Below are 14,084 nucleotides of genomic sequence, written 5' to 3' on the forward strand. Positions count from 1 at the left end.
ATGGAAATCTACAAAACAAGGATACCCCGGGCAATAAGAGATCAAAGCAGCCATACAACAGGGGTCTCAAGAAACTCCATTGTAGAGATGAGGAAACTGAGGTCCAGAGAGGTGAAGTCAACCAGTAACAAAACAGGGAATAGAAGTCAGGTGTCTCTGTGTCACTATCACAGTACTGACCTTTCTTCTTCACTGTTCCACTTCAGGGCTCCCAATCTTACAGAGTTATTGGGCCCTGAGACTTGATTCACATCTTACATTACCATTGCACATTGAAGGAGCTAGATGAAAAGAAATATTGAGTATGTGGTTTCAGAGTAGCAGCCATGTTAGTCTGTATCCGCAAAAAGAAGAACAGGAGTACTTGTGGCACCTTAGAGACTAACAAATTTATTAGAGCATAAGCTTTCGTGGACTACAGCCCACTTCTTCGGATGCATATAGAATGGAACATATATTGAGGAGATATATGTACACACATACAGAGAGCATAAACAGGTGGGAATTGTCTTACCAACTCTGAGAGGCCAATTAATTAAGAGAAAAAAAAATTTTGAAGTGATAATCAAGCTAGCCCAGTACAGACAGTTTGATAAGAAGTGTGAGAATACTTACAAGGGGAGATAGATTCAATGTTTGTAATGGCTCAGCCATTCCCAGTCCTTATTCAAACCGGAGTTGATTGTGTCTAGTTTGCATATCAATTCTAGCTCAGCAGTCTCTCGTTGGAGTCTGTTTTTGAAGTTTTTCTGTGTAATATAGCCACCCGCAGGTCTGTCACTGAATGACCAGACAGGTTAAAGTGTTCTCCCACTGAGTATGTGGTGCAATCCACAATAAAGGGACCTGGTATAAAACACAGTGTGTGCTCATGTAATTACAGACTGCGTTGTAATGGAGACACACAGAATGGCATCTCTCTGCCTTGGTGCCTCATTGATGAGGTGTTTTAAAGTAACCTACAACAGCGGTGATAAATATCAGACTAAGCAAACCACAAAGACTTGCATCCCTAAGCCCAAACAGCAGAAATATCAGTCCCAATATTGAGTGCAAGCTATAGCAGCCACTGACCTCACCTAAAAAGCCAGATGGCCAGTGAGAGAGGTGACTCAGATGCATTACAGCAAACCAGCTTATTCCCATTTCACGGGCACTGAACAAACTACGGCAGGACGGTCTGAATCCTTTTGACAGCAGAGAGTTTAGTGACAACTTTTCCCAGGGCCTCTTTGACCTCTCTGTTCCTCAGGCTGTATATGAGGGGGTTGACCATGGGAGTCACGACTGTGTAGAAGAGGGAGAACACTTTGTTTAGGTCTCTCAGTGTATCAGTTTTTGGGAGCATGTAGACAATCATTATGGTCCCATAGAAAATTGACACCACGATGAGGTGAGAGGAACAAGTGGAAAAGGCCTTTTGCCACCCGGTGGTGGAAGGCATTCGCAGGATGGTGGTGATGATACAGACGTATGTTGCCAGCGTTAATAGAAATGGCGGGAGAGTGCATATAGCAGCCAGCATGGTAGTGACAAGCTCCATCATACGTGTGTTACTGCAGGAGAGTTTTATTACTGGGATGAAGTCACAGAAGAAATGGTCAATTTCATTGGGGCCACAGAAAGTCAATTGTTGCATTAAAAATATTGTTATGTCAGCAGCCAGAGAACTACTTATCCACGTGCCAACTGCTAGCTGGAGGCAGGACCTGCCATTCATAAGGACAGCATAGTGCAGTGGTTTGCATATCGCTAAATACCGATCATAGGACATCACTGCCAGGAGATAGCACTCTGCAACTGCCAGGAAACCAAAGAAATAATATTGTGTGAGGCAGCCGCTAACAGAAATAGTTCTGTCCCCAGTCAGGAGACTGGCCAGCATCCTGGGCAGGATAGTGGACGTGTAGCAGGTCTCCAAGCAGGACAAGTTCCCCAGGAAGAAGTACATGGGGGTGTGAAGTTGCTGATCAGCCACAACTAGCACAATGATGAGGATGTTCCCAGTCACAGTCACAATGTAGATGATGAGAAACAGGAGGAAGAGAAGAATTTGTAGCTCAGGGAGATTCCCAAATCCTAGCAGGATGAATTCTGTGAGAACTGTTTGATTTCCCCGCTCTGGGTTTGCCATGAGCTGCAACTAGGGGAAGAAAACAAAATTCACAATAGAATCTGAAGATGATATATTTTAATCAAGTAGTAGTATCTATTTAGTTCCATAAATATTCCATAAGGTCCCTCATCCTGTTGGGTCAGTGAAGAACCAAGACTCTGTAGGCAAATTTCCTACTTAGAACTTTGACATTCCATGATCACCCCTCCTCCTGTCAGTTAAAAGGCCAATATAGTCAGAAAAAAAAAATCACACTGCTTTATAGATTTATGCCAAAATTGGCAACACCATTTTGTATTAGTCTTTTGTAACTTTGACAAGTTGTCACCATAGATCACCAGGGTGGACTGTGACTCTTACATTGAAAACATATTATTGGCTCAGCTAAAGGCTATCAGGCTCTAGTGGACTCAGCCACTAGAGGGGGACAATGATCAACACTGTGTCAAAGCAGGTTACATTCATCTCCATGAGACAAGGTCCAGCACTTTCCTATTGTTTTTATTCTTTTTCCATTTTTTGACGTTCATCTTAGACCTCTCCAGAGACACACTCCTCACTGAGCTGTTGATCACAAACTTATGCTGAATTTACACTTCACTCTCCTGACCATTTCCTTTTCCAGCATCACAACCACCTGGGCGTCTCAGTTTACTTTCCCCCAGAAACACTTGCAAATTGAATCTCATTTTGTTTCTGTCTGCAATTGAATCATTTCTCTGCCCTGCTGTGAGTTTGCCTCTGCTCCCTATTAGTGTTGTCTGCCAACGTGATTAACTTTACTTTCTGGGTGAAGGTGAACAGGGGATTATTAACTAGCACAGGACCTACAACCCAATGTGCTAGCTCCCCTAACTGAATGGATCACGCTGTCTGATTATTTTGTTTTATCCAACACCACAGCTCCCCTCAACTCAAGGCATCACTCTCTATTATAGAATCCCTTTGGTTTTGGAAATTGAGTCACTTAGCAAGCCACATAATATTGCCGCTAGCTAAGGCAATCAGATATTTTCAAACAGTATGCTAGTGACTCAAAGTGTCCAATACCTCATAACACCCAAACATATCACATCAGTGCAACCCCTTCAGCCACTGTTTAATTCTATCAACAATAATGGAACATGTGTGATAAGATTTATTTTTACAACTGCTCAGACCTCTGTGTTGTTCATTTTCCCCTTGCCTTCTAGACTTAGCAATTTTTCTCTTAATATTCAAATAAAATAGGTATTATGAAAACAATGAATAACATACAGAATTAATGTAATTATTGTCACCATTTCAGGGTAATGGCACCTGTTTCCCCCCTCCATGAGCCACTCTGGGTGTCCTAGTCAGGTGTCCTGTCTCCAGCCATCACCTGTCTCTGGGCAGGGCCCCTTGTTCCAGTCACGGGGCAGGGGGTTTTAAGACTGCACAGCTCCCTGCCTTGCACTGGGAGATCGCCAGCAAGCCCAGTGCCTAAAGCCCAGTGCCTGTGCATGGCTCTCTCTCCAAGGGCTATGAACAGGCATTGCCAACAGTTATGATGGAAAACCCCCTTAATCGCTGTAGTAAGTATCTACATGACTGTGGCATAGCTGCAGCTGTGCCTCTGCACTGCGTGTAATGCAGACATGCCACTAGTCTCTGGAAAAGCCAGCCTGCACCAGTACACTCAGGGGGTAGAACTTCTCCTGAGCTGCTTAATCTCAGTGACTCACCTTCATCACTCCCCCAGGTTTTGGTTCCTGAAGGATTCGGTTTCAATCACTAGATGTCGGTAAATGTCGCTATCAGCTGAGACACTGAAACCAACAGAAAAAAAAAAAAATCGGTCACAGTCGGCGTTAGCGCAGCCTTCCCCTGCGCTGTGTGCCCGCGGGGATGGGAGTCACCGGTCCCGCAGCCAGGCAGGGAGCTCTCTGCACCCAGCTGTCTTGGGAGTGAGCAGAGCTGCACAGGGCTTCCTGCACAGCCATGGGGCTTGTGACACCCATCCCTGAAGGCACAAGGTGCAGGGCAGGCTGCGGTCTTGGCGGGCCAGAGCTGAGACCCCCAGCCTGGGCTGTGAGGTGGAGGATTAGTCCCTGGCTATGGGGGAGAGCACCCCGCTGCTGGATGGCTTCTGCCCATGGATGGAGCCATTCAACAACAGGGTGGCCTCTGCCACTGCCCAGGGCTCATGGTTCTTCACCTCCTCATGGCCTTGGCCACGGAACTCTGCTCCACTGGGCCAGAGCAGCCGCCTTCCCTGCCCCTTGCACCCTGGTTTCTTAGACCCCTCGGCAGTGCAGGGAGCCACCAGTTTCTCTGCTGTCACTGCTGGGAGACCCCTGCATGGCTGCCATCAGTACTGCCCTAACCCTGATCCCAACCCTGCCCCCAGCTGAATTTCCTGCAGCTGTAAAAATTAAAATAGTTAAAAAATGAAGAAAAAAATTAAAATAATATTAGTAGTCAAAATTGCAAAAAAAAAAAAAATTGAATTCTGCCAAGCCTACTCATAGACAATATCTACACCCGGAGCACTGAGCTCATCAGCAAATATCAGCTCTGCTCTACCCACATCATCTCGCTAACCCTCTCCAAGCCCCAGCGAGGTCTGTGCCAGAAAGAAAAGTAAAATCTTGTGTGTAGCAGAGGGAAGCAGAGTGAAGGATGTTCCAGTGTTTCATGATCTCGCCTAGGACTTTGGAGATGTTGGTTCAATTCCCTCCTTTGTCACAAATATCCTTGTGTGACTTTCAGGCCAGAATTCCAAAGGCTGGTAGGTACCTAAACATGCACACTGGGGCCTGAGTAGATGCAGTACGTAACACCCATCGATTATAAATCCCACTAGGGGTGTCTGCTGTCTTTAGGTGCTGAAATACCTCTATAAATCTGTCCCTCTGAGTGTTAGGTCCCTGTCTGTAAAGCAGGGGCAATAGCATCTCATGGGGCAGTGGGAGGATAGCTACATTCAGTTCAGTGAGGTGCCCAGATACCATAATGATGGGGGCCATAAAAGGAGCTAAGATAGCAGTGACCTGAGTGGCCTTTCCTTCTTCCAAATTCTGTTGGGTTGGGAGTTTAAGAGAGATCATTGCCAAATTCCCCTTCGGTTCCAATGGAATTAGTTACCTAGCAAACTTACATGGCTTTGAAAACCTTGAGCTTTAAGAAGCAGGGAGGAAAAGATTGATTTACCTCTAACAGCAGCTGGAGTCTGTCACCTTCTCACTCAGGATTTCAGACACTGTGATCCAGGTTATTCAGTCTATCTTCTCTCCCCACTGCATTCATGTACTTCCATCTTCTCAGTAAATAGAACATCATAGCCGAGATGGGCTACCGTGGCTCTGTTATATCTGGTAATGTGCCCTGTGCCTCATACCCTCCACCAAATGGGGAACATCTTTTCTGATTCATTATCTATTCTTCTGTGGGAAGGTGCAGTCTCCTGAGGCACGTCTGCTGTGGGGAACATAACAGGCAAGGGAAAGTTAGTATTAGGTTTATTTGCAGACAACGTTGGTAGAGTCAAACTTCTAATCTCAAAGGGAAAATCCTGGAGAGAGAAGAAACTTCTGATCCTAAAATCAATCTCTCTCTTCAGTGGGTGAATGTTATGTTGACAGTCAAGCAATAACACCAATTCTAGAAATAAGGTTTACAGCTGAGATTTTCAGAGCTGCCTAAATGATTTAGACACTGAATTCCCATCCAGTTCCCTTAGGCAGCTTTGAAAAATCTCAGCATAGTTAGCTGATCTTGCACTTTCTCTAAACAAACCCCGTGTTGCCCTCAATAGCAAAACACAGAAGTACCCAGACCCCATCCAATATCAGATAATTAGTTCAGGGAACATTTTAAAACATATCTATGTGATTTAGGAGCCTAAATCCCATTTTCAAAAGTGTCTTAGTTACTAAGGCTTAGCACTCTAAGGGTACGTCTACACTACCGGCTGGATTGGTGGGTAGTGATCGATCCCCGAACACACTCCCTGTCAACTCCGGAACTCCACTGCTGCGAGAGGTGGAAGTGGAGTCAACGGGGGAGTGGCGGCCATTGATCCTGTGCCGCGAGGATGCGAAGTAAGTCAATCTAAGTCGATCTAAGATATGTCGACTTCAGCTATGCTATTCTCATAGCTGAACTTGCATATCTTAGATCGATCTCCCCCCGCAGTGTAGACCAGGCCTAAGAGTCACTGAAAGTCAACAAGACTTTAGCAAACTTAAGCAGTGACATAGAAGCCTACGTGTTTTGGAAAACGTTACCCAATTTTTGCTCAGATAAAATGCAGGTACAACAAGGTGCTTTACATATTTAGGTTGGGATTTTCAAAGGGGGGGCGTAAAATGTACACAACTGCCACTGAATTGCTATGAGAGTTTGGCACTTAACTTCCTTAGGCTTCTTGGAAAAGCCCAGACCATGAAAACATGAAGGTCAGACACCTAATTTTTCCCCAAAACCCTGAAAAGTTTGAGTCACATGGATCTTCAGTGCCACAGCAATTACACAAATTAGATAATCTTGTACAAGAAATATAAATCTCTAGTTGGACTGTTGGAGTGTTTGAAAACCAAGAGAACAGTACTGACTGCATCCTGTAGAGGACAGGATGTGAATGTGTTATACATTCATACTAGCCTCCTCAATGGTCCTCAATGGGTACAGTGACTATCATCATTTCATTTGTGTGTATTACAATATATTCTACAACTTGAGTCTAAAAAGTTTTTCAGCATGAAGTTTGATATACTGTCACTTCTTGCCCTGGAGGAAATGCTTCTTGTAGCCTTTATGGAAGAGCACAATAATTTGCTCCCTGATCCCTTAATAAGGGCTCCGTCGAATTTATCACTAGTATGAATAATTTTGTCTCCCAAGCTTTGTTCTTCATAATTCCCAGTGCTGAATATTTGTGACTCACATAATTTCTTTTTTTTCTTTTTTAATTAATCTGACAAAAATATAGCAGATATGCATAAAATCTTATTGCTTAACTCTTTGAAGGATATTGGCTGAATACAGGACTAGAATATGTAATATGGGGATAGACCTGAAGCTTCACAAAGCTTGGTTTACATTTTTAATTCAAGTTTTAATTCCAAGTTTATCAATTCTTAATCACTTAAAAATATTGTTTAACTAAAATCATGGTTTTAGTATTTAGTACTGTCCATTTGTCATTCCCCAGAATCAGCTGCCATCTAGAGATCATAACAATGGACACACAAAACATTGGTGAGAAAATTTTAGCTGCCCCCTAGTGCCCATCATACAGTATAGCTGCTCCATCCCTGCCCCTCACCCTCTGCTGCCCCTTGTGGCCATTATACAGTATAGCAGAAGTGCCTAAGGAGCCTAAAAGCCTTTTTCTTAAGTGACATAGGAGCCTACGTCTTACTGACGGTTTATGAGATTTGTTTCTAAGTGCATCAGTTCCTTTTGACTATGAGATTTAGGGGCTAGATCCACCAGAGGGCTTAAGCATTTCAAGTGACAAACACCAAAGTCCAACATTACAATGGCACTGAGGACCTCCAAAGCCCTGCTCAGCTGCCACCTAACCTCCCACTGAGCCTCAATGGCCGGCACGGAAATCTCCTCGGCATCTGAATTTCCACCATTAAGGTTCCCTACCTGCCTAAGTCTGTGGCAGTTAGCAAGTGCTCTGACACCTCTGTCTAGGTGCAGAGGCTTCTCTCTCATACGTAAGTTTCAGGGGGATCCCCACCCTTTTCCATCTGTGGGCCTGATGCAATAGACATGCTTGGAGCACACCTAACCCTGCACAACATGGCGAGGGGGAAATGGCAGCCTCATTTTCAGCCTTTAGCCCCATGGCTAGGGCTCTCAACCAGGGTGTGGGAGATGCAGGTTGAACTCTCCCTTCTGCCTGCCGAAGGGAAAGTATTAGAACCTGGGTTTCATGCTTTGGAGGTGGGTGCCCTAGCCATTGGGCTATGGGATGTTCAGATAATGGGGCAGGGGGTGCTCACAGTCTCACCTGCTGAAGCTGTTCCACTGTGTATAAATAACTCCACATGCATTGGGCCAAAGGGAGAGGGGGAATGACTACAGCCCAGTGGTCAGACCCCTGTTCAAACCCTGCTCCATGACAGGCATAGGGGGAAAAAAACCCTGCTTTCCCACGGCCAAGGTGATTTCCCCTGCTGGGGGGGTGTCACAGCTGAGAACCCCATACACCGATGCTCTCCTCCCTCAGGTTGAGATTTAGGCACTTTGTTACCTCATAGGAGCAGGGCTTAGGTCATGTCCCGCTCCTCAGCATTCCCTGTGGGCTCCCTGCTCAGCAAGTTGGCTTTTGTGGATCCCTTTCTTAGGTCCAGATTCTCAAAGGGACTTTGCTCCTACCTTCCACTGAAATCAATGGGAGTTAGGAACCCCAATTCTCCCCATGCAGCCTAAGAACCTAACTTGAGCTGTGGGATCACTGCATGGCAAGGTGCCTAGAGGCTGGGTATTGCCGTGCTTAAGTCCCTTTGTGGATCGAGGGGCAGATTTTTAGAAGTGTTTAGTGTGACCCTAGGACATCTTGATGACAACTGGCAGAGGACACAGAGATCCCATGTGTTCACCAAAAGGGATCATGCACTGTCTAGTGTCGCACTGCTCATCAGAATCATTGTGAGATGTATGCACAGAAAATGCTGGAAATTATGATCTCTAGGCCTTGTAGTTTCACTCACAGGTAGCATGCCTTGATACAAACTTCTCCAGACATTAGGTGGGAGCCACTTATCACCCTGGTGCACCACTGTGCATTGTCTACATATCTCAGGTATATCACTGGTTTCATGGTGCATGTACCTGAGATACTTTGATACTTTCATCCTATGACCAGCCAATCTAAACTCCTCCATAGATTTTCATGACAACTTCAACCACCACCACCCATCCATGAAACTCTCTAGAATACTCCCACACCAGCATCATCTTCCTGGACAGCACAATCAGCATCAACAATGGAACCCTACAGACAACCATATAAAAGAAACCAATGGATCACCACACCTACTGTCAGATCCAACAATCATCTCAGACACAACAAAAAGTCTGCTATCTACAGCCAGGCACTTAGATACCACAGAATATGCACCAAGGAGAAAGTCTGGTATATACACCTTAACACGCTTCAGAGTGCCTTCACCAAACAAGGACACTCCAAAGAAGTAGATCACATCATGGAACAGGCCATCCAAATACCCTGAGAGAACTGGCTTTAACATGGGTGTGGGGGGGACGAGAAAGGGGAGGGGACCCCTCCTGCCACATACCCTGTATGGGTTCCAGTGTGATGTGGTAGGGGACAACCAGGGTATCATTAAACAATTATAACCCATACTCAACTGGTACCCTGTAGCAGGGTGGTTACCCCACTCCTGCCCTGAAGGGCTTAAAAACAGCCCTGGGAGGGGGCCATGGCTGGAGAAAGCAGCTTTTAGCTGATTGGGGGAAGTGGCTGCAGCTGGGGCCACTCCCCAAACAGACTCAGCTGGCCTTATAAAGGCAGAGAAGCCAGAGACAGACTGAGAGTCTCCCTCTGCCTATAGAGGGAGAAGGGCCTGGCTGTAGGGAGCTAGAGACAGGGTATCTGAGTGGAGCAGGGCTGGGGAAAGGCAGAGGCACTGGGGAGCTCCAGCCTGCAAAGCCCCAAGCTGCGGCCTAGCATTGGGCTAATAGGTACTGGGGGTTGCAGAGGGCACCTCAGGGGTAGGCAAAGGCAGCAGGTCCAAACCCAACCTTGTCAGTGATGAGTAGGCTGATACTGCAGTCCGCCCCAGGACATGGGGGCTAGACAATGACTGGCAGTAGCCATATACTGAGGTGAGGTGGGGGTAGTGAGTGGGGGTTCCCCAGGGAAGGGAGACCCTGAGAGAAAGGGGTTACTGCCAGGAGGCAGCACCCCAGCTAACAGGGCACCGGGGTCCTGGGAGGGACACGGGGCCAGAGGGCAGGCGGATCACAGAGAGGCCTGCAGAGGGCATTCCGGAGCTGGAATGAGCTAATTCCCAGAAGTCACCAGCAGGAGGCGCCGCAGGGGGGAATCCACTCATCTACATACCCCATCCTGTAAGAAATCATTCCTGAACCCCCCTCTTCAGGTCTTCAAACAACCCCCCCACAACCTCATCATAAGACGCAAACTCCCCACAGACCAGGACACACTAACTCAAAGCAACACCAGACCCTGCCAGAACAGATGCAACATCTGTAGTCATATCTCCACTTCTCTGATGAGAATACCCCACTGCCACCACACACCTTTCAAGATCCATGGGTCCTACAAATGCCTATCACATATGGCGTACCTCATCCAGTGGACTAAATGCCCGCCCCCCCAATAACTCTGTGGGTGAAGCCAGACAGTCAGTCAATCACTACACTATCAAATGAACTCTCAGGAAAAAAAAGTGATAAAACACCATATCCCCCGTGGGTGAACTCTTTTCACAAAGCAGTCACTCCATATCTGACCTATCAGGTCTTGTCCTCAATGGCAACCTTCATAAACCTCAAAAGATGAGTCTGGGGGGTTAAATTCATTACTTTACTATACACTAAAAATCATGGACTGAACAGAGACATTAGATTTGTGGTCTATTACAACAATCTGTAAGCCACTTAACTCCCTCCCCAACCTCAGCTTTTCTCCTCCCCCCTTTATTACTGGAGAAGTATTAATGGGCCACTTCAACTTGCCTGGTCCCTTGAAAGTTGTTCACTACTTATGCTGAACAATCTGTTCCACCTTGTATATAGCTGTTACACTTTGGTTATGTCACACTGCAATTAAACACCTGCAGCTGGCTTGTGTCAGCTGACTCTGTCAGTAAAATTGCAATGTAGACATTTGGGCTTAGATTGGAGCCTGAGCTCTAGGCCACTCTCCCCTCATGGGGTTTAATTGCAGTGTAGACATACCCTCTGAGCACATTTCCCAGACTGAAAGAAGAGCTCTGGGTAAGCTTGAAAGCTTCGTCTCTCTCACCAACAGAAGTTATCCAATTAAACATATCACCTCACTCACCTTGCTGCTCTATATCCTGGGACCCACATGGCTACAAACACGGCATATGTGAAAAATGTTGGCATTTGAAAGCTGTTTCCATCAATCATAAAGAACTTTGCATTTTTTCAAACTTTTGGTGATTGCAGCCAGTGGTTTAAAAACAATAAACTAAATAATGTCATTTCCCCCCGCACCCCATACACACACACAAATTCCTTGTCCATTTTGCCACTCAGTGACTTTCTAAAACTTCCTCAAAGTTTGAAAAATTGCAAAAGTGGCAAAGTAACAGACTTGATTTTTTTCCTTCTCCCTCTCTAACTTCTTCAAAGTTAAGTATTAGAGGGGTACCCGTGTTAGTCTGGATCTGTAAAAGCAGCGAAGAATCCTGTGGCACCTTATAGACTAACAGATGTATTGGAGCATGAGCTTTCGTGGGTGAATACCCACTTCGTCGGATGCATGTAGTGGAAATTTCCAGAGGCAGGTATAAATATGCAAGCAAGAATCAAACTAGAGATACACAACTATTTCAAATTTGATGACAATATATACCTCCAGATCAGTGACACCGCTATGGGCACCCGCATGGCCCCACAATATGCCAACATTTTTATCTGACTTGGAACAACGCTTCCTCAGCTCTCGTCCACTCACGCCCCTTCTCTACCTACGTTACATCGATGACATCTTCATCATCTGGACCCATGGGAAGGAGACTCTGGAAAAATTCCACCACAATTTCAACAGCTTCCACCCCACCATCAACCTCAGCCTGGACCAATCTACATGGGAGGTCCACTTCCTAGACACCACGGTGCAAATAAGTGATGGTCACGTTAACACCACCCTATACCGAAAACCCACCGACAGCTATACCTACCTTCATGCTCCAGCTTCCATCCCGGACACACCACATGATCCATTGTCTACAGCCAAGCACTGAGGTACAACTGCATCTGCTCCAACCCCTCAGACAGAGACCAACACCTACAAAATCTTCACCAAGCATTCTCAAAACTACGATATCTGCACGAGGAAATAAGGAAACAGATCAACAGAGCCAGATGTGTACCCAGAAGCCTCCTACTGCAAGACAAGCCCAAGAAAGAAACCAACAGAACTCCACTGGCCATCACATACAGTCCCCAGCTAAAACTGCTACAACACATCATCAGGGATCTACAACCCATCCTGGACAACGACTCCTCGCTTTCACAGACCTTGGGTGGCAGGCCAGTCCTCACCCACAGACAACCCGCCAACCTGAAGCATATTCTTACCAGTAACTACACACTGCACCATAGTAACTCTAACTCAGGAACCAATCCATGCACACCTCGATGCCAACTCTGCCCACGTATCTACACCAGTGACACCATCACAGGACCTAACCAGATCAGTCACACCATCACCGGTTCATTCACTTGCTCGTCCACCAATGTAATATACACCATCATATGCCAGCCATGCTCCTCTGCTATGTACATCAGCAAAACTGGACAGTCCCTACGTAAAAGGATAAATGGACACAAATCAGATATTAGGAATGGCAATATACAAAAACCTGTAGGAGAACACTTCAATCTCCCTGGACACACAATAGCAGATTTAAAGATAGCCATCCTGCAGCAAAAAAACTTCAGGACCAGACTTCAAAGAGAAACTGGTGAGCTTCAGTTCATCTGCAAATTTGACATCAGCAGCTCAGGATTAAACAAAGACTGTGAATGGCTAGCCAACTCCTCCCTTGGTGTTCACACCTCAACTGCTAGAAGAGGGCCTCATCCTCCTTGATTGAGCTAACCTCGTTATCTCTAGCCTGATTCTTGCTTGCATATTTTTACCTGCCTCTGGAAATTTCCACTACATGCATCTGACGAAGTGGGTATTCACCCACAAAAGCTCATGCTGCAATACATTTGTTAGTCTATAAGGCGCCACAGGACTCCTTGCTGCTTCTTCAAAGTTGCAGAAGTTCAGAGTGGGGAAAGGAAAAAGGTCAAAAAGGAAATGTTAAAGAAAAACAAAACTCTTAGACATGATAGTTGGCACATTTTCAGAATCATGTGAGTTTATACCCCTTCTAAATGAATGACTTCCCTACTGTGGATATTAATGAAGATTTTATTGTTCAGTTTTCAGAATGTCACTAAGCAGATTGAATCAATATCCATTAGCAGAGAAATCCAGAAGTTAGTGATGATCACATAGCAACATAAGAACTGATACAAATGGTACAGCACAAATGAAATCAAACAAATGTCTGCATAAAAAGGCTTCAGAGGTGAGGTTTTGGACTGGCAAAGCCACATTCACGGAGCATTGGGTTCTGCTGGGGAAGAGGGGAAACTTTTCAAGGGAATCCAGTCTTCCCACCTCCATTTGCCAGACTCCTCCTGGGGAGCTGGCATACCCATTACAAGCCACTAGTAATGGCTTCTTGGAGCAGATTCTGGGGAGCAAGGCTAAATCTGTTTTTAATCAGATGCATCAGGATCTATACACAAATCGGAGTCTGATTTAGCAGCACATTACTGTCAGTTTTGCTCACTCACTTTCCATGTCATTGATAGAGCTGGGCAAATCAGGGGGGGGGGGGGTTCAGTTCACTGGCAATTTCAAAAAAGAATATATATCAATATTGCTTCTGGTCAAACCAAAAATGACAGGGTGAATTGAAAAGTCAAAGAAAAGAAATGTTGAGCTTACAAAAGTCAAAACGTTCTGATGTTGCCGAAATGGAAAACTTTGACTGGAAACATTTCCGTGATGTTGAAATAAGAGGAAACCCTTAATTTTGTCCCAAAGTTTTCTGTTTTGAGTTTCAGGAATTTTGACAAGAGCAAAGCAAAAGATTCACAAACCAGCTGGAGGAGAAGGCTGAAGTCACTCGCTTATAAGATTTAGTCCAGTGGCTAAGGCACTCAACAGGGGTGTGGAGACACAGGT

At 45.6% G+C, this 14,084-nt stretch overlaps 1 protein-coding gene across 1 annotated transcript; it reads right to left on the minus strand.

Moving 5' to 3' along the window:
* Window positions 1–1,165: 1,165 nt before the first annotated feature.
* On the minus strand, window positions 1,166–2,134 carry LOC117887565 (olfactory receptor 11A1-like). Its single transcript, XM_034790212.1, has one exon. It carries the CDS (start codon window positions 2,132–2,134, stop codon window positions 1,166–1,168), a length of 969 nt encoding a protein of 322 aa, XP_034646103.1.
* Window positions 2,135–14,084: the final 11,950 nt, after the last annotated feature.

This window comes from Trachemys scripta, chromosome 14, assembly GCF_013100865.1.
Source record: "Trachemys scripta elegans isolate TJP31775 chromosome 14, CAS_Tse_1.0, whole genome shotgun sequence".
Classification (NCBI taxonomy): Eukaryota; Metazoa; Chordata; order Testudines; family Emydidae; genus Trachemys; species Trachemys scripta.

Bases quoted from the DNA above. Each gene is read 5' to 3' on its own strand.
- LOC117887565 (XM_034790212.1), bottom strand. From the start codon at position 2,134: ATGGCAAACCCAGAGCGGGGAAATCAAACAGTTCTCACAGAATTCATC.